Source organism: Camelus dromedarius, chromosome 18 (genome assembly GCF_036321535.1).
Source record: "Camelus dromedarius isolate mCamDro1 chromosome 18, mCamDro1.pat, whole genome shotgun sequence".
NCBI classification, from domain to species: domain Eukaryota; kingdom Metazoa; phylum Chordata; class Mammalia; order Artiodactyla; family Camelidae; genus Camelus; species Camelus dromedarius.
Window position 1 is genome coordinate 24,430,740 of NC_087453.1, and position 21,474 is coordinate 24,452,213.

At 41.9% G+C, this 21,474-nt stretch overlaps 1 protein-coding gene across 2 annotated transcripts in view; it reads right to left on the bottom strand.

Annotated features, from left to right (window-relative positions):
• DNAAF9 (dynein axonemal assembly factor 9) overlaps window positions 1–21,474 on the bottom strand; it is a 107,741-nt gene that overhangs the window by 32,511 nt on the left and 53,756 nt on the right. For both annotated transcript variants that reach the window (XM_031434139.2, XM_031434137.2), the window contains exons 17-25: window positions 19,168–19,279; window positions 18,132–18,202; window positions 17,157–17,207; window positions 16,468–16,555; window positions 6,786–6,889; window positions 2,300–2,446; window positions 1,144–1,232; window positions 641–742; window positions 251–368 (exon numbers count right to left, since the gene is read on the bottom strand). In XM_031434139.2, coding sequence (XP_031289999.1) covers window positions 251–368; window positions 641–742; window positions 1,144–1,232; window positions 2,300–2,446; window positions 6,786–6,889; window positions 16,468–16,555; window positions 17,157–17,207; window positions 18,132–18,202; window positions 19,168–19,279 — 882 coding nt within the window. The remainder of the gene's footprint in view (window positions 1–250; window positions 369–640; window positions 743–1,143; window positions 1,233–2,299; window positions 2,447–6,785; window positions 6,890–16,467; window positions 16,556–17,156; window positions 17,208–18,131; window positions 18,203–19,167; window positions 19,280–21,474) is intronic.

Sequence of the window (21,474 nt, forward strand, 5' to 3'; positions counted from 1 at the left end):
GGGAGGGCACAGCAAAATGCCAGGGTTTCATCATTGCCATGGGGGTAGACTGGAATTAATGGAGACGCCTGTACACAGTCATTGTATACAGCAGGTTTCATGTGTATTATTACATCAGTATCCAGGGAAGTGGGGAGTCTTAAAAAGGGACTCCGCCTGAGCTCCTACTGTTAACTGACACTGAAGATCAAGGGCAGGCTATAGGATTATCTTCCCACGAATCCCCAACATATCTGGTGAGGTGCTGTACCTTGTCGTTTTCTACTCTGGAAGTAGGGTTGATTTCAGGTTGTTGCAGCAGGACAGGGAGATGGGTCCTCATCACAGGTTCTCGACTAATGCTGCTGACAGCAAAATGCTGGAGAAACCTAGAAAAACAAAGACAATGCTATTATGTTACCATCACCAGTCTTGCCTAAATGTGCCCACTCACATGAGAAACTTCTTATTTAACTGCTGAAAAAGAAACCTTAGTGATTCTCTCTAGAGAATAAAGCTGTATATGATATGTCACTACTACCTTTTACAATGATCCTTAAGAAGCTATAAAGAAAAAGAAGCTTAGAAAGGACCAACACTGAAGTTTCTGACATTTCAAAAGCCAGAATTTTAAACATCCATAAACAGAAACGGAGCTCACCCATCCAGTTCTGGGAGTTTGGCTGAGAGTAGCTTTAGAGGACTCCGTTTCTCCCCAGCAGAATTGCTCAGGACAGCGAAGAGCTTCTGCGCATTGGAGTGTCTAGAATATCAAAGGTTCGCAGATTAGAATTCCATCTCCCTACAGCACACACACTTTACATAACTTGTTCTGACATTTTTCAAGCCAAAATCCTGTGACAAGCATCTTACTGACTTAATCAAAATCCAGTATTAATGCAGGATGACTAGTTTACCCACATAGGAGGGTTGACTTGAAACCCTTGGTAATACTACAGGTTTCTGATTCTTGGTGGATTTCATCTCTCCTGACTTCTGTTCCCCAAGGGCACTGGCTACCTGGGAGCTGGCAGCACTGAAATGACGGTCTTGGCCCTTTTAGACGCCAAGACCTCTGTGTTACATAATGTGAGTCAGCCTACAGAGAGAGCAGACACACACAGCTTAGGGAAGCAAGCACAAACCCTGAAGGCAGCCACTTACAATCTCTTTTGTTCCACAGATAATCCATCTTCCTGGATCACTTTTAAAGACAGCCCTGAGTTAGCCTGCTGTTGCCAGGGGGAGAAGACCTAAACAAAACAGAATTTGAGTAAAGAACACTTTAAACCCAACAACAGGATATGGAACCCACATGGGGATTTGATGGTTGCTGAAAATCTAGACTGTCAGTACAGAGAAAAACCATCATAACAAACAAGTTTGTTTCAAAAATAGAGGCCTGAAGCAATTCTGTTCTGTACTTTTCAAAACTAGAATTTCTTTCTGGGTTCCTCTCCCAGGGATTCTGCTCCTTCAGAGGCCAGGAAGCACAGAGGAAAGTATCGAGTGACGCTCTTCTGGCAGCAGGGGCATGTTCTTCCCTGGTGACAGGGCCAGACAGAAAGAGCAGTTCAAACAACTCCTGCCTAGAGGCAGATGGATGGCTGAAGAGGCTGCCTAGAAAGGACAAGCACAAGGAGGTAGGAAGGACCCTCTGGCAGTAAGACAGACACGGATCGGCTCTAGGAGCCACTGTGCAGCCAAGGCCAGCTCTTGTCTCCTCAACGTTCTGAGAATCTGTCCTGGGGGAGGGACTGTCCTCTCACAAGCTGCTGTGATCACACTTTTCCAAGCAAGTCCACCAGTCCTGAGACTGGCCACTCATACGGCTTTGGCTACTGCTTGGTCTCTAAGTGGGTCATACAATTCTTGGTAAGCTCCTCACTCGTGCAATCTGTGCTGAGAGCCTGAGGTGTGCAGCCTGCCAGGTGAGACCACTCACAAGGGCAGGGTCTGTGAACCACAGGGAGGGAGAATTCAGGGTGGGGTAGAGAGCTCTAACCCAGCAGGCAGGGCCCAACAATTCAATAAAGTAGCTAAAAGGGAAATTAGACTAGTGTCCTTGCCATTGAAAGGTGAGGACCTAAAGGAACTGAACAAAAGGATTTTTTGCTTCTGTGAAAAATCTTTTTTGTCCCTTGTAAGTCCTAACTAGACTAAGACCCAAAGGGATTAGAATAAGCCACAAACTACCCCCCCACCAACCCCCCCAACTCTCCCTCTCATCACCTCACTGTTAGCCTTGAGACACTACCTTATCAACTAAATTGCTAGGAAAAAGAGAGTAGTTGTTTTGCTGAATAAAGACTGATGTTACCTCTGAGTAAAATGTCTGGTATATTTTTGATTTGGGGAAAAGGGCAATCATCAGAAAATTGCTTGATCCATGGAAATGAACTGGGAGATGAGGCAGCAATGAACTTTTGAAATCTATCAGAAGGGCAGCAACAATACTGGTGGAATCCTAAAGAGAAAGAGGGAGCATCAGTGAGAAAAGCCATTTGCACAATACCAGCCCTCACAAGTACTGTCAGAATACATATGGCAAATGTCAGTGCAATTATTTTCACATTATGTCGTTTACTGGGGTCCAATTATAGATGTGTTTGCCAATATCCGGTTTCAGGAGATACAGGAAGTACAGGGCCTTTTCTCCAAAACTAAACATGTCAACTTTTTCTAGGGTATTAATCCCTTATCAGACATGATTTGCAAATATTTTCTCCCATTCTTTGGGCTGTTTTTCACATTCTTGAAAAACATTCTTGTGTCTTCTGATGCATAGAAGTTTTTAATTTTGATGAAGTCCAATTTATATGTATTTTCTTTTGTTGCCTTGCTTTTGGTGTCAAATCAAGAAACTATTGCCTAATCCAAGGACATGAGAATGTATTCCTATGTTTTTTTCTAAGAATTTAATAGTTTTGGCTCTTACATTCAGGCCTATGCTCCATTTTTGAGTTAATTTTTTTTGTATGTGTATAAGGTAGGGGTCTAACTTCATTCATTTGCATGTGGATATCCAGTTTTTTCAGCACTGATTGTTGAAAAGACTGCCCTTTCCTCACTGAATGATCTTGGCACCTTTTTGAAAATCATTGGGCCATATATGCAAGGGTTTCTTTTTAGGCTCTCTATTCTTTTCCATTGGTCTATACATCTGATCTTAGGCCAATAACACACTTTTTTGATTGCTGTAGCTTTACAGTAAGTTTTGAAATCAGTAAATGTGAGTTCTCCAACTTTTTCCTTTTTCAGATTGTTTTGGCTATTTGGTAGGGGGAATCCCCTGAGATTCCATATGAATTTCAGGACAGGTTTTTTCATTTCTGCAAAAAAGGTCATTGGGATTTTAATCAGAACTGCACTGAATCTGTAGACTGCACTGGGCAGGATTATTATCTTAATAATATTAAGTCTGCCAACCAATGAACATGGGATGCCTTACCATTTATTTAGGTCTTTAATATCTTTCAGCAACATTTTGTGGGTTTTCGTGTACAAGTCTTTCAACTCCTTGGTTAAATTTATTGGAATTGTTTTCTTAAGAACTTTTTGGATTATTCAACAATGGGGTAAAAATATACAACTGATTTTATCTGTTTATTTTGTATTCTGCAACTTTGGTGAATTCGTTTATTAATTCAAAGTTGTTTTTTTTTTTTGGTGTGTGTGTAGAATTTTTAGGAATTTCTACATATAAAATCATGTTATCTGTGAACAGAAATTGTACTTCTTTTTTAAACTGAAGTATAGTTGATTTACGTTTCAGTTGCACAGTAATACACAGATATATATTCTTTTTCAGATTCTTTTCCATTATAGGTTATTACAAGATACTGAATATAGTTCCCTGTGCTATAGAGTAGGATCTTGCTGTTTATCTATTTTATATATAGTGTGTGTATCTGTTAATCCCAAATTCCTAACTTAACCCTCCCACCTCCACTTTCCCCTTTGGTAACTGTAAGTTTGTTTTCTACATCTGTGAGTCTATTTCTGTTTTGTAAATCAGTTCATTTGTATCATTTTTTTAGATTCCATATATAAGTAGTATTATATATCTGGCTTTCTCTGACTTACTTCACCTGGTATGATCATCTCTAGGTCCACCCACGTTGCTATAAAATTTTACTTCTTTCTTTCCAATTTAAATGTCTTTTATTTCTTTTTCTTGCCTAACTGCTCTGGCTAGGACTTCCAATGCTATGTTGAATAGGTGTGGCAAAAGCAAGCATCTTAGAATAAAAGGCTTTTTTAGTATTTAAATTTTCATTATAAAAGTCGTATGTTCATTAAATAAAAATTTGAAACAAATATAAAAATAGAATAGAGAAAAAAGGTTAAAAAAAAAAGTCAACCCAAGGTCCCATCACCTAACTCCAACTACAGCTAACTATACTTTTCCTTCTAGTCTTTTCTTCCTATTCATTCCCTGATTTGCCTTTTTTAGGTAGTGGGAAATCATATTTACTTTTACAGTTGCATATCTTGTTTTTAAAACTTAATTTACCATTAGCATCTACCATGTTGTTGCAAACTATCTGTAAATATTTTCAGAGACTGCACCCCACCCCTCTTAGCTCACTCCTATGGCTGGACATTCGTATTACATAGTCTACTTCACCTTTTATCTATTCTACTTTTGATCTACTCTTTACTAATTTACTGTTACACATCGTAGAGTAGAGGCTGTATCTGAGGCACTTCCATTTATCTGTTAACTAACCTCATGCCCTCTGAACACTCATGACTTGGCACTCGGAGTTTTCATGTTGATAGAGCTCTTCATAGAAATGAAATAACAACTCATTTTTTTTAACTGCCAAAACGGTTTCCCTGTTCTGTGTTTTTGCCTTTTAATTCCCTTCTGAAATACTTTTTAGAGTTTTAAATTATTAGTCTGATAAATTTTATGCCATATCCATACAATGGAATACTACTCATTAATAAGCAATAAAAAGGAACGAACTATTGATACACACAACAACACAGATGAATCTAAAAATCATTATGCTGAGTGAAAAATGCCAGGCTCAAAAGGGTAGAGAATGTATGATGTCCATTTATATAACACTGTAGAAAATGCAAACTAATCTACAGTGACAGAAAGCTAATAAGTGGCTGCCTGAAATCAGAAGTAGGGGAAAAGATGACCCAATAATGGGCATTAGAAAACTTTTTGGAGGTAACAAAAATCTGTATCTTGGCTGTGCTGGTGGTTTCACGAGTGTATACATCTTTCAAAGCTTTAAATGAATGCAGTTGACTATATGTACGTATGTATTTATTTATAATATATTTCATTTAATTGAATATATCCAAAATATTATTTTAAATGTAATCAGATAAAGAAGTATTATGAGATATTTTACATTTTTTGTGGTATAGTTGATGTACAATATTGTATGTTTCTAGTGTACACAATTTTTAAGGGCTACACTCCATTTATAGTTACTATAAAATACTGGCTATATTCCCTATATTGTACAATATATCCTTGTAACTTGTTAATTTAAAGTATATTTCAGTAAATTATCAGCAAAAAATTAAAAACTCCTTAAGTGGTCAAATTTGACAATCTTCTTCTTTAGAATTTCTTGTATAATTTCTAAACTTAGAAAATCTTCCTGGCCCTAAAAATTTAACAAATATTCACTATTATAGTCTTCTTAACTGGACTTATCATGGTGATCACTTGACAATACACACATGTCTAAGAGATCAGACCTTAAAAGTTCTCATCATAAGAACAATAATTTGTAACTATATTCATCTTTCTACTTGAGAAATTTTAAAATACTTAATTTTAATTTACTAGAAGTTTATTTTGATTTTTGATATGAGGTAAAAATTCATTTTCCCTCAGATTAGGTAACTTATCATCCCAGCACTTGAGATTCATCCTCTTTTCCCTGATGTTGGAAGCTTTCACCTAACAGGGCCATTTAATCTGCCTTGCTGGTCTCCCTGCATTTTTGAATAGCCTTTAAGAAAGCAGGTTCTATGTGGAAGAAAGAATTCTTTCTGAATTGTCACAGCACTAGTTTTCGGAGCCACTAGACCAAACCACTTCACCTGGTCTCTGTCCTGGCTCCCGAACAAGCCGGTTCTGAGGCTGAGAGATCAGGCAGGGATGGAGCACCTGCCCTCTGCTCTGGTGTCACAGGGTGATAAGCTGTGCCCTGGCCAGAGGGTACAGGCTGGGGAAATTCATAGTTATCCTCCTCCCCAAAGGGGAGAGGGGGAGTGTTGATGCAGACTGGTGAAGTTAAAGGATGTTTCTGGGAGCGAAACTTTCATAGAGCTGGAGGGTATGTGAGGGGGTGGGGCTAAGCCCTCATGGGGAAAATGAACCATTTCTTTTCCTCTCTGGCTAATTTTTAATTCTTTCCCATGCTGAGTAAGTGGAACTCCCATCAATGTCACAGGAAGCTGCTTCTTTCCAGTTCCTAAGTGGGTGAGCTTTTGTGTCCCTGGGTGGGAGGGCATCTGTGAGGGGCTATTGGAGGCCACCTGCAGCCTGCTCTCTGGTTCTCTTCGGGATAAGTTCATTGGGCATAGTTAGTACCGGCCCTTGGCCCAGAAGCCCCTTCTTGTTAAGCCCTTTACAGAGCAGAGAGGCGGATGAGGCCCACAAGAGCCTCTCCATGGCCTCCTTGCCTGCCTTCCTCAAAGACAATGCTGGTTCCTAACATCGTGCCCTGTGGTGGTAGAGGTGGGGACAGGGAGTTATTTGATTTTCCCCTCAAAAGTGTGAGCATCTTTCTGAACACCAAAGCCATGAACCATAAAAAACCTACCCCATCATAGAACAAAATGGAATTCATGTGATCCTTGGAAATGATGATACTTCCGTGATGACGGTGGGAAAACAGAAGGCCACTAGAGAAGAAATGCACTTTCCCTGGAAGGAAAAGACAGCTTGTCAGAGGCTAGGGGGCTGGATTCTGGGGACAGGATCACAACGTTCTTCTTGCAGGTACCAGGGCTGGAGTGGGAACTAGAGACCCTCTGCAGTGCTTATGTTACATGATTTTTTTGCTGAGTCCCACACTCTGAGAAAGCCAATGTACCCTCCTAGGGCCTCAGAAAGAAATGAGGCATCAGATATAATCTTTGCATAAGAATTAGAAAAAGAAACAAGTGAATAAGTTATCAGCCGATGCAGAGAGGCAAAATTCACATTCATTTCTGGGTGTCTTCCAGGGAAATACACTACAACAGACTCCGGGTATGTCTGCCCCATTACTGAGTTTATATATGCTCCTTTCCACTATTTTGGCAGAAGCTGGCTCAGCTATGAAGAGATCATATCTCTCACTTAAGGCCCAAGAAAGAGCACTATGTCCTGAGCTGGAGGACTGGTGAAGGGTGCCAGCAAAGGGACACATGTGGTAGGCAGTACGTGGGTTCTACAGACACCGGAGGTCACTATTCTGCAGTTCTCAAAAGCAAGATGGGTGTGATGTAGACACTGAGTGTGGGTTCCCTGGGCAAAGATTAGGTCTAAGAAGAATTGCTTGTCTCCTGGGTGGTCAAGGTCACAGAGCAGCCCAGTATGGGCCCCAGGGAGTAGATCACAGAAACGATGAACAACTGAGGTGACAAGTTTTAAGGCTGAGCCTGGGCTTGCTTTGGGGACCCAAATGAAGCACCCAGGGTACCCATAAGACACCTAGGTGAAGCTGCTCTCTGGAACTGGTCCAAGCTGGATCCTTCCTGTTCCTGTAATAGCCTTTCTTTCCATGTTTTCACATATAGAGAAGAGATAAAGTAGTTCTTGGAGCTCAAGACACAGGGTTGGGGAACACTGTCAATATCTTAAGGCAGAGGACGGGAGACCAAGAAGAGGGACTGATTCCTTGAGCTGTAGCTCAAAAAACGTGGCCCCAAAGCTCTGGAGGTGGTAATGACAAGAAAGCCAAAGTCCAAGGTGAGGAATCCTGGAGACTCCAAGTTCTGAAGGCTTCCTGAGGAGGTGGGGTTTCAGGAGGCAGAGAAGGGCCTAGTGAGTCTGTGTGCTTGTGTGGGTGTGTTAATGGGGGTGGGTGGGAAGAAGTGGGGGAGGCAGAGGTAGATTTTAGGTACAAGAGGAAGGTTTGAAGCCTGAATATCAATGCAAGAACTAGATAACTAATCAGAGGGAACTAATGCCAACCTTGCCAGCCAGCCCAGTTCAAGGCATCCAAAGGTTCAAGTCCTGTAAGTCTCCCACTCCCTAACAAGTGAAGCCTAGCCACCCGTCCCCACAGCCATGCCCTCTGGCTCTCCTGACCGGAGGCATATCACGCCCCAGCTTCACGCAGCACCAGCTGCAAGTTCCTCAGTGTTGTCCCCAGACCACTGCCTCCTACGCTGGCACAATTATTTTCATTCCCTTATGAGACTAAGTCCCTCCTTTCCTTCACTGCTCACATCTACTGACCTCTTAATTATGCCACAACACTTCAAACAGCTTCTGAATGCACTCACAGTCTTCTCTTCCAAAGCCATCTTTCCCATTCCCTCTGAGAGAGACCAGGGGGCTGAGCCATTCCATGCTATGGCCTTGCTGCTCCTCAATCCCAGCTCTGTAGCAGTAAAGCAGAACCCAGAACATCTTCACGTCCGAAATCTTCAGCTCCAGAACCTACTTTCTGACTACCGCATCCTATCATCCTTTCAATACTATCTCATTCCCAAAACCTCATCCTCTGACATCACTGAGTCTTCAAAGCCTTCGGTTCCCCTATTTTTCCCTATTGCTCAGAGAATTTTGACTTTCTTCTCATCCACATCCAGGGCAGATCCCCAGGGACAAGACATATTTTCCTATCTCTGCTTTGTCAGGGAAAGGGATGTGAACAGACTGCACTCAGTATATACTAAGCACCAGGCATGTCATACATTACAGTTTCCCATCTTTGCAACAACTACATGAGGCAGTATTATCCTTAGAGGACTGATGGGGAAACTCAAGCTTAAAGAGATCTTCCCCAAAGTCACAGAACTACTTGGTGGTGGAGCCAAATCCAGACACAGGTTTTTCTGATGCCAGGGCACTGCATCACGCTAGCCACTGGTTCTCTTACTCTTTTCTCTTCACCTCTGTTCTCTCCACAGCCCATCTGTGACTAATTTGACAAAATGCCTTCTCTGCTTCCTCAACCTCAACAAGCCCACAGTGCTGTCTGGCAGTCCCACCACTGCTGTCTTCCGTCTCCTTCCACAAACTCCTCCAGGGTCCAGCCAACATCCTCAACACACGCCTAACACTGCAACTTCATAAACTCCAGCCACAAGATGACTCTACCTACTATCTGCAGAGAAAGGCAGGATCAATAGGTGTTATGAGGTAGAAACTGCTCCCCTACCTACTGCTTAGTACCTGGACCCTTCCATGTCCTGGAGTCACTGTCCACCTGTGTACCTCCAATGTGAAGTTTCTCAGGAACAAGCACCACTCAAAGGCCTCCTGGACAAACCTCAAAATCATTCCAATGCTTCCAAAAAAGAGCACAGATCTGAGAGTTGTAGTCACTGGGAAGACAGGAAAAGAGGTGGATAAAGGGGCCATCTTCAGTACTTTCTCTTCCTCTAGACTCCAAAGCCTCAAAACCAAACGGAAAAGAGGAAGACAGAAATTCCCGAAGCAGTGCTGCAAAAGCACTGCTATGGGGCCTGGCCCAGGTGCACAAGAGCTGATTTCAGTGCTGGTGCAGAGTGACTGCTCTGTGTGGCTGCTACCCTCCAGCTTGGCTCTGGGAACATAACTCTGTCATTATTCTCCTGAGAGTAAGACACATAAGATAACTGGAAGTCATGACTTTAGTGACTCACTGGGTGGCCCAGTGCTAGTGCCCTGGTCTCTTAGATACTAATCCACTTCAAGTGGTAACACTTTCAGTGTTTGTTCTGGATTCAGGACTGTCAAACTGTGGTCTGATGGGACATGCTTTTGCAGGGGTTACTCAGTGACTAGGGGAGCCAACTCCTGAAGAGATCTCCCTGGCTCCTTGCCTAATTCCTTGCTTGATGTGCTCTGTTATTCCTTCTCTATTCTGTGAGTCTAAAAAACCAAGGTAAGAGGAAGTTCTCCCTCACTACCCAAGAAGCAGTAGGGGACTACAGCAGGGCTCTGGCTTTGACCTCTGCATCCCCAGGAGTCTAACAGGAGAGGGAGGAGCTCTCAGGGCAAAACAAAACATCAAATGTTAATGAAGAATTTGGTTTTTCCTTCTTTACACAACTGGCTATACAAATAAAAATCCTCCAATGGCCCAGCCTGTGTCAACTGGGAACATTATCACTGCTGGGGAAATATTATGATGCAATGGCTGGGTAATCTTCATTGTGTGTGTGTGTGTGACAGTATGTGAAATATCCACATACGGTTTAAAGAAAAACATCATAACAACAAACCCTGATGCCTGTACATGCAGCACTCAGCCCAAGAAATCAAATATTGCTAGTACCTGTGAAGCCTCCTGAATGTCCTTCCTCAAAGGCCCTCTTCTCTTCCACCCAGAGGGAACCAACATCCTGAATTCTATACAGTTTTACCATACTTCAGTGTATCTACAGACTATACATACTGTAGTCTTGCCTGTTTTACTTTCGTATAAATGTACTCTTAATACACGTGTTCTGCTGTGACTTGCTTACTTCTGTCAACATCCTGTTCCTGAGTCATCCACTCTGCAGACAACACGCAGCCACAGGTAATATGCATGCTGTAGGTATGTGCTGTGTGATTCAATCATGTTCAGCACTTCAGAGAACCTTCTCTTTTCAAGTATTCCTCAACAGTTTCATATAGACACAAGGGAACACATGAGAGGGTGAGGAATGAAGGCAGCAGACAGCAGATGGCCACTGCCTGGGCCTTCCCATCACAGGAAGGTGAAGCTCAGCTTAGTCACTGGAGTTCTCAGGGTGCGTCCACTATTCCGTGTGGCAGTGGGAATAGCATCCCTGCTCCTCACTGCTAAATAATCTCTGCCTGATGGAAAAAATACTCCAGAATCTGTAAACCACTACAGGGAGAATGAAGGAGCTGCCAGAGTGCCAACCATTCACTGAGGCCTGCAGGAAATGGTAGATATATGGTCAACTGATATTCAACAAAGGTGCAAGGACAAGTTAAAGGAGAAAGGAGAATCTTCTTAACAAATGGAGCTAGAAAAACTGGATAGCCTCATGTAAAGCAATGAACATCAACCCATACCTTGCACTAGACATTCAGAAGCCCACACCCACCAGCCACAGTGGAAAACCTCATACTTCACAGGGATGGCAGGTAGAGTTCTCAGAAGGATTTTGCCTTAGTACCGGGGTAAAATTAGCCCTAATTTAACTGCTGCCCTGTCTGCTGCCTAACAAAGCTTAAAACAAAGGTTCAGGTGATAAGCCCAGAAGAGAAATATAATAATTATTATAACTGCATCCTATATGTTCAAGACTAGAGAAAAGAATGAACCATGTTAACCTGGGACATGAAAGATGTAAAAAATATCTAACTCCAACTTCTGGAGGTGAAAAATACAATGTCTGAGAAGAAAAATATACGGGATCAGAGTAATGACATTAGACAACTGCTGTGAGTTGAGCTTGTCCATGGTACTGCTGTCCCAGCATCCCTTCTGTTTGGCCAAACGGCCTGCAGGGGCCTTAAACTGACACTGGCTCCCTCATGGAAGCACATGCCCTAGAGTCACAAGCAAATGTAAGTTCCTGCTATGACTTCCCCAGCAGCCCTTGTCATCAACAGTCTCTCTTGCCTCCTACTGTCTTCCCCTTGTGTGCCCCCTATATACGACCCCCATGGAGCTTACCAAAACCCCTCTTTTTGGTTTAAATTGACCAATATGGCCTTAGCCTGGGAAATCAAAGTGCTCCATCCACGAACTCTAATAAAGGCACGTACCCTAGGTCCTGCCTGCACCTTGCCTTGACTTTCCCATGTGGCCCCTCAAGGCTTGCCATGTACTTCCTGCAGGACCTATGAGTAATAAACGTCTCTATCTCAATTTCTTTTGTTCAAATTGGCTCACCATCCAGCACCCTGTGCTCCATTTAACAAATGTTAATTTAACAAACTTATAACAATGCAGAACAAACGATTAGTAAATCAGAACACATAGAAACTATGTAAAATAAAACACAAAAAGAAAAAAGACTAAAAATAATTGTACAGCACATCAGGGAGCTGTAGGACAACTTTAGGCAGCCAAATATATGTAACTGTAGTCCCTGAATGCGATGGGAAAAAACTAAAGAAATAATGGCCAAAAAATTTCCAATTTGAGAAAAACTATAAATCCACTGATCCAAGAAGCTAAATGAATCCCAAGCATAAGCAACATGAAGAAAACCACACCAAGTCACACAAAGATTAAACTGCTTAAAATCTGTAGTAAGAGAAAAGAAAATCTTAAAAGCAGCTGGAATGAAAAGGTATCTTACATAGAAAGGAACAAAGGTAAGAAAGGCAGTAGATTTCTGCTCAGAAAATAATGTGAGTGAGCGAGACAGTGGAGTGAAGCAACATCTCTGAAGAACAGAAAGAAAGAAATGGTCAATCAACAATTCTTTACCCAGTGAAAATATCTTTCAAAAGTCCTGAGAGCTAGGACTTCCAAAATGGCTGTAAGGAGCTGGAAAATCCTCTCCCCAGAAAGCAGCCAAAAAACTGGACTGACTGTCAAATACAACGAGTTAAGAACTCTGGAAATGGACCAAAGTTGTACAACAAAACTGAGAAACACTGGAGGAATTCTACGGAAGCTTGGTAAGCATAGTGGAAATCTGTGTTTTAGCTTGGGGCTATTCACATTACCTCCCCTCCAACTCTGTGGTGCAGAAGTCTTATGAGGGAGAGGGGCAGGCCTGTCGGAGAGGTTGAGTTTACTTGAGGCAAAGCACAGAAAATTCTATACCTAGGGATACCAAAAACCAAAGCATGTACACATCTATCAAAACTCATCAAACTGTACACTGCAATAAGTGTAGTTTACTATACAGAAATTATACCACAATAAAGTTGTTTAAAAAATTCTTAAAAACAAAACAAAACCAAAGCAAAGTGGCAAATATTCAGGGAAGACCAACAAGCCAGAGACCTCAATGCTGGTTGCTGCAACCAGCCAGAAATGTAACAGGAAAATCAGAAGACTGAGGCAACAGATGACAATTATGTCTTTACATACAGCAAGAAAGATGTGTTGTAAGGCATCTTTCTGGTGTCATGTGCCCCAGGAGACTTGTACAGGAATGCTCATGACAGTACTGTCTGCAAGAGCAGAAAACTATAAATAACCCAAATGTCTACCAAGAATCAAAAGGATAAACAGCACATTTTCATGCAAAGCAATCCTATGGAATTGTGAAAATGAATGAACTATATGCCTACACACAACTATCTGGATGAATCTTAGGACCAGAATATTGAACAAAAAAAGCAAGTCCCAGAATAACACAATGGAGTATGAGTCTACCTGTATTAAATTCAAAAAGAAGACACTGTTTAGGGATATGTGGTAAAACTATGAAGCAGGCTGCTGAGAATTAGTATTGGGCAGCCTGCCTGACCACGATCCGCAGGGTGGGGAAGAGAAGGGCACATAAAGGACATGGATGAATGGCAAGCTGCATAACAAAATGTCTCGTGACAGCAGAAGTCCCTAACTGGGGAAGGGAAGATTCCAGAGCTGGAAACATTTCAAGAAAAAGGAACTCTACTCTACCCACAAGTAGTTCGCTGGGCTATCCCTGGACTGAAAATCGGAAGACCTGCACTATCCTTAGATGTTACCACTAACTTGCACTGGGGCTGCAGATATGAAGATCAATCAAGATAATGCATGCTGATGAGCTTTTTAAATGCCTTCAGGAGATGAGAGCAGATAAACCTCAGTCTCAACTAGAGACAGATTCACTTAGACCCAAACATTTAAGCCTCAGGATCTCCCACCTGCCCAAGCACCCTTCCAAGGCCCAGAGAAGACACTTAACCATTTTGTATGTGTTATTTTTCCTTAAGAAAGCCCCAAAGTGGTATAAATTTCAAACCCCATAAAACTGACCTGATCCCCAAAGTGGTAAAATACTTAACACACAGCCAGATAACACTCCTGTTTAAATTCTATGCTCCTATTCAATCTTCCTGTCTCAGGAAACCATCTCCTAATTCAAACTACATTTTCCTTGGGAACTAAGAAAGTATGAGATCTAAGCTTTTAAGTGTGTGACTAACAAGGCCCCAGAAATCCCTGGCTATGTCCTTTATTCTTGTGTAGAGATCTCAGGATTACTGAATCTTGCTGGATAACTTAATACAGTATAAGATTATTTTTCTAACAAGGTGCTTTGCTAAGAAAGTGCAGACTAATTTTGGCAAATATCCTTGCTAAATATTATAACTGGCTCAACTGTGATGGAGCACAACCACCTCTGTGTTGTGTCTACAAGCTGATTTTAAAATATTATGTAATCTTGCCCCAAGGCTGGGGGTACTGTCACATATTCCCCTGTCTTCAGCAAATGTTCCTAACTTCCTGGTCTTCTGTGTCAGGATCTGGAGAGGCAGAAATGCAGGGGCCATAGCACAGGCATGATAACAAATGCTACAACAAATGCTGTGCAGCATTTTGTGGACTGAAAACCAGAACCCCTTGTGCTTTGTCCTCTATGTCAATGGAGGAGCAGAAGCTGAACCAGTAATCTGAGAACAGAGAGGAATTTCCCACCGGAGAGAATATTTTCAAAAAGAACAAATTATCCAGAGAGGGAATTTGCTTAGCAGAGGTTGAGGAATTTGTGGAGTAAGTCATAAGTCCTCCTCTATAAAAAAGGCTGTATCTAACAGTGAAAAACAGGACTCATAAGAAAATATTATTTTGAGGAAGCCAAAAAGGAGCATGGAATGAATCCCCAGGAAATCCATGTAAGACCAACAGGGTTCTTGAGATTTTCATATCAGCAGAAATACTGCCAGCTTAGACTGAAAAGGACAGAAAGAATAGAAAATGAAAGGAGACCACTGGATCCCCAAAATTTCACAGGCAAGAAGCAGGCTGATAAAACTCATGGGCTACAAAGTGCCATCTTCATGAAAAGGAAGGATGACAGAGGTATAAGCCACAAACCTAGAGGGCAGACTCATCAGCCCAGAGAGCAAAACTAAGGGTTTAGAGGGCAGAACTGAGAGCCCAGGAGGCAGAGGTAAGGGTCATGGGGGACTATTCCCAGACCTGAAACCTAATCCAAGAACTGGAGTTTCAGCTTAGCTGAATTTCAAAGCTGCCCTGAGCTGGGTACTCCTTTTTATCTTCCATTTTCCCCCTTTTGAATCTGAATGTCTGTAACTGTTATCCTCTGCCAGTCCTACCTTGTATGTTGGGAGGGCTGTGGTAGATGACTTGGTTCTAACTTCACAGGTCCACAGGTGGAGAGGAATTGTGTTGAGGAGCTGTACTTAATGAATTATGCACCAAAGCCTCACCTACACCTGATTTCAATAATGCTGATGATGAGATTTTGGAGTTTTGAGCTGGTAGGATTTAAGACCCTGAACTGTTACCATAGGGAATGAGGATCTTGGGTGATTGGGGGTGATTCTATTTTGCATGGGGTAACTGTGGGGGCCAGAGGGCAGACTGTGGTAAGACAGCCCCCATGCTCTTCATCCCCTTATGTTACTCCTGTGTTCATGTAACATCATATGTTAAGAGGGAGATTATTTGAGTGGGCCTCCTCTAATCACATGAGCCCTTTATAAGTTTCCTCTTACTATACAACGTTATACGAACACAGGAGTAACATAAGGGGATGGAGGTCACGGGGGCTACCTTACCATAATCAACCCTCTGATGATGAAGCGGGTCACAGGGTGAGGAGCTCTGGGAGAAGCTAAAAGTGGTCCCAGCTGATAGCCAGCAACAGATCAGGGCCCTCAGTCCTACAGCCTGAAGGAACTGGCCCCTGCCAACAACCTGGATGAGACTGAGAGCAGGTTCTTCCCCAGAGTCTCCGGATACGAGCCTAGTCTGGCTAATGCCTTGACTTCAGTCCTACGAGACCCTAGACATGAATCTAGCCAAGTGTGCCTGGACTTCTGACCCGCAGAACTGTGAGATAATAAACGGATGTTGTTTTAAGTTACCAAATTTGTGGTAAGTTGTTACAGCAATAAAAAAACTAATCTGGATTTTACTGTGGTCCACAGAATCTATTTCTGGACATGTTGTTGCTGTAGTCCATTCTGAGAACAATCCTCAGGCAGCAACAAGAGGACCAAGTGCAGTTCTGGGGCCAGTCTTTCCTAGCACAAGTTTCCTCATCTGCGAAATGCGTGGATCAAAGAAGAAAAGCTGTAAGAAAACATTTCTACACTAACAACTCTTTTCAAATATCAGATGTATCATTAATCACAACACCCATGAGGATTACCTGCAAAAGAGGGACCCAGACAGAGTCAGGAATAGAAAAGTCAGAGCTGCTCACCTTCCTCAGGCAAAGACCATGGATTACTGGAATAAAGATATGCTCCTTCTCCTCTCGTTAGCAGAGCGCCCAGGAAACAGTCATCCCCCTTTGAAAAACAAACACAAAGAGCAGGTGATTTACAGCATAAGCATTCATAGAATTAAGTCTTGCCTAAGTCTGTCGATCTACAAAAGCTCCTAAGTCAGCCTCAGATACACCCAACCTCTTTCACGGCCTTTGGCATTGCTTGGCTCTTTGTCATGTTACTAGCATCTGTGACTTGTGCTGAGAAAAAGAACGTTATGGTCCTCTCTGAGTCTAGGTACCAAGGTCTACAAGGCTTATTCATATTCCAGTGGAATTATATCCTCTGATAACAGAAGCACCTTCTCCTTGGTCTAAAGCCTTAACTTCTCAGCTCTACACTTCTAGGCCAACCTGAGGTTTGCTTTTAAAACTACTGGGAGATTCTGGAAAAAAAACACCTAAAGGTATAAATGGTAGAAAGAATCCCTGTAACTGTGAACCCAATACATGGTTATTTCTAGAGCTCTGCTAGGAAGGGGAAGAATACAAACAGGAATTGAGACAAGGAGGTTCAGATCCTTTATTTTAGCAGTAATATGAAATATTTTAAATTGTTTTTATAAATTATTTACATTTCATTTTGATATAATGTTAGTATTAAGAATAAGAAGGCTGCTTACCATCACCGCTTGCTGGGTTTTCTCAGACAATTTTACTTCACTGTCTTCTACCTGTGTCCAAAATGAGTGCAAATTTTCAGTTTACTACCTCAAGGGCAAAACTCTGCTAGGTCTCCCCTGTGTTCGCGTATTTCCAAGAGAGCAGTCCCTCCACCACATCCAGTGTTCTCAGGCCCTGACAGCTGGCAGAGCTGGCTACTGGTCACCAAGGCTCAGAGCCCCAGGCCACGCTAGGCTCTCTCACAGGGACCTGAAATCCAGCTAAATGAGCCTATGATACGTGGAGACAGTATGTTAGTCTCCACTTACGTTTCACTTCAGAGAAAACCATTTTTAGAGGTGAAGGAAACAGAACATACTAAAATGTCTGAATGTATTCTCGTTTAAACATGTTCACATCAGAGGGTGACTCTTGCTCTTCTCTATTCATGTCAGAACTGCAGAAACAGAATATAAACATTCTGAAATAGGTCCTTAGACCATTACTAGACTCAATGCTGTCAAACTTTGTGTCCCAAGGCACCAGAGTTTCAGACCAAGTCCCACAGATGAAGATGGGGCCTTTCTACATGTACAGACATGGCTGTAAAAACTCAGCAGCAACCATTCTGACCAGAAAAGGGAGCATGTGATCCACTCCTCACTTTCTGTGTGACCTTGGACAGGTTGGTCAATTTCTAAGCTTCAGTCTCCTCATCTGTAAAATGAGAGTGTTAATTTCTTCCTTGCACAATTTAATAGGGACCCAGATTATTTAGTTTCTTTCTTTTTGGAACTTTTCCAAGATTATGAGAGTTAAAGAAACTAGATTTGTCTGTATAAACAGACGGAGCTGAGATAAAAACTTCTATTCCTGAATAGCAGCTAGGTCAGGATCTGACATCCCACCAGGAACCTAGGGAAGAGGGTCTTCCTCAAATGTTTCCCACAATTTCTCCACGTTTACTTCCGCTTCACCTGATGAATGACACTAACCAGCCAGGAGCAGAATCTGGGTATGGCGGCTGTCAGGATTATGGATCTGGTTTCTGTGGTAACAGTGCCATCTGTAGGAAGACCACAGACACGTTGGTTACCGCCTACCACCTGAGCATAATAGTACCTTGCAGCCCCAGCCTGCTAATGTCCTTCCCCTTCTCAGGAGTGAAGGATCCTCTTATTAGTATACAGAGCTGATGCCTTCCTCATCTGGGGATAGGCAGTCTAATGAGGGAATGGAGAAAGGTTTCCCCATGTGATTAACTCTATTTTTTTTTTTATGACAAATAGAAACACACATTTAAATGACGAGTCCTTTTAATCTATCAAGGTAGTCAGGTATATATATTAATTTTTATCAAGGTAGTCAGGTGTATAAAACACCAAACAAAACATCATCAGGCTCATCCTACTAGCACTAGGTATCATCATTCTCCAGAATTTTTTGTTAACATAATGGTTAAAAAAGTGGATCTAATTATTGTTTCAAATTGCTGACTACTAGTAAAGCATATTCACCCCCTGACCCCACAGGACCCTTGAACCATGCAGGGGTTAGAGGCGTTGATCCTCTGCACAGTTGAAAGTCCACGTATAGCTTTACAGTCAGGTCTACGTATCCATGGTTCCACATCCACGTATTCAACCAACCACAGACTGTGTAGTTCTGTAACATGTACTTATTGAAAAAATTCTGTGTATAAGGAGACCTGTGTAGTTTAAACTCATATTCAAGGATGTGTGTATATATGTATAAAGATAATATATATATATATATATATTTATATATTACAAATTATTTTGTTTTCTACTTTGGTGAACTGTCTGCTCATATTTTTTTGCCCATTTGCCACTGGGTAGCTGGTCTTATTAATTTGTAAAAGCTCTTCATAAATTAGGATATATACCCTTTGCTTATTGTAAGTAACCTAATATTTTCCCCAGTTTATTTCTGCTTTTGACTTAGTTTATGATTGATTTTGCCAAAAAAAAGAAGTTCAAGTTGCACTTTCCAAAGACCACATACACTTACCCTTTTCTTTAACCAAGATCTGAGATGTCAAAAATGATTCTGAGAAGACCACAGATCCTAAGCATCCTCTTCCTCCCAGCAAGTCAGGAATGTCATAGATGGTCATACAAGCCTGCATCAAAGGAGAAACCAGAGTTACACCAGCTGTCAGTCCTAAAACTTCAGGGAAAGACCCATAACAGACCACGTAATACTGCTTTAAGGCTGATAGCAAAAGAATACTGGTGAATTTCTAAGGAAAACTCAAGTTATCTTCAAATACATCTCAGAATTGGGGAGATGACTTCAGGATCACTCAGGCTTCCCTGCAACTGCTCCTTGGTCAGAGACACACTGGGCTAGAAGAGTATCTTTATGTTTCTATAAATTCCTTCAAACTGCTTATTCTCCCTAAGAGGCAGCAACAGCTTTCCTTCTTAACTGTAACTAGTGTCACATCCCAGCCTGTCCACACTTTCACCCACTCCTTCTTTAGTTTGGGCTAGAGTTTTAAACAAATCTGGAAAGGGGGATAGATGTTTTCATGGATATTTCGGGGGACATGTCAAAACCTGACAATGCTCCTTTACCAAAAAAAAAAAAAAATTAAAAGACAGTTGGTCAAGCTTTTATGGCCAAGACAAAAAAAAAAACAAAAAAAACCAAGGCTTCAGTAGGTTGGGGAAAAACAAACAAACAAAAAAACAAAAAACAGGAGCAACTTAGAGAGAGTTCCTAAATGGCTGGTAAGAAGGCTTTAATTAGTTAAAAACTAGTGAAAATGGAGTAATTCTCAGGAGAATCTTGCAGAGGAAATGCAGAAAATGGTATGAGCCAGAGTGAGAGTACAGGGTGCCTGTGAAGACCTGGTGATGCACACGGGGCAGGCAGCACAATGAGCCCTGCAGGTGTGCCTCCTCCTGGCCTGACACTGCTGGATGGCAAAGTGTAAAGATCCTGAAGCTAGAGCTCATTTTCACACCTTGCTGTCCTCGCCCAGGACCCTTGCTCTACCCTCAGGGCAGGGACCAAAGACCCAGGCCTCTTGAAGGGATTGCTAGAGTCTCAAAATAAGATGGCACAAGAGTTGAAAAGAAAAAAAACCACAGTTAGAGTCAAAGTCCTTAATCTTCCACGTTGTCATGATAAATGTACAAAAGAGACATGCAGACTTTTTTAGTTAACTTTCTAATTAGGCTTCACAACTGGAAGGTTTATCTAATCTGCTTCAAAGAATTTTGAGTATCTGAAGACACAGAACCTTCCTAGGCTATGTGGTTCTCTTAACTGACAATGAGAACTCTACTTCTTTGATTCCCAGATCAATTAGAAAGACAAATCCTGTGGGTTCCTAATCCCCAACTTTCTTATTTGGCCTCTGGTACTGAGGAAAGGGAGAGAGAACATTAAAAAGAATACAAGCAATATTTGTTAGACACTTGCTATGCACTTCCCACATGTGGCATGGGGAGAGAAAAAATATAAAGCATGGTTCCTGTCTTCAGGAAACCTGTAACGTACAGCTGGAGAGACAAGAGCATTCTTACACAGAAGTCGTCATGTGACACATTATTATAGAATTACTCCCTGATTTATGCAGTATAACCTGTGAGTACCATAGGAATACAGTACTTGTAGGGAGAAATCAATAGGGTTAGGCTTGAACTTCATCTCTGTCTGAAGAGGAGGGCAGGATTTGGACAGAAAACATTGTCTTATCTTTTCTTTCCTATTTCATTAGCTGCTATTAAATGCATACTTAACATAATAGTGTAATTCTACTGGACTCCTAGTCACCTACTGCAGTGCAAAGCATCTTCCAAAGCACTGCACAGGAGTCTAAGGAGAGAAGTCAGGGAATTTAAAGTCCTGCAAGGATATGAAGTATTATCACCTAAGTATCAGAAAGCATTTCCCAGTGTCTTAACAATGTCACCAAAAAAATCTCAATTAATTCTAAAAGCACATCAATACAAAACACTGACACATACAGGGAGCAGGTACGTTATAGAAACAGAAATTACTCACAACCTTAAATAATTACCCACATTATATTACTCTCGGTAGATGAGATAACATTACTGCTTGTCCACTGGTGATGGCGCTGGGCATGCATTTGCACCAAGTCATACACACTCGCCCACCCAGTTCCCTGTGACCAAAAGCTCACTGAAATCAAGGCTCAGGGAGTAGCCACAGAATGGACTCAAGGTACAACTTGTACCTATGTATACTACAACCAGAACCTTGGCAGGATGTCCACCATCCTCCCACGCATTACTTGCCAATCTTCTTTGTATCAGAATGCACTGGAATAAACAGAGGACT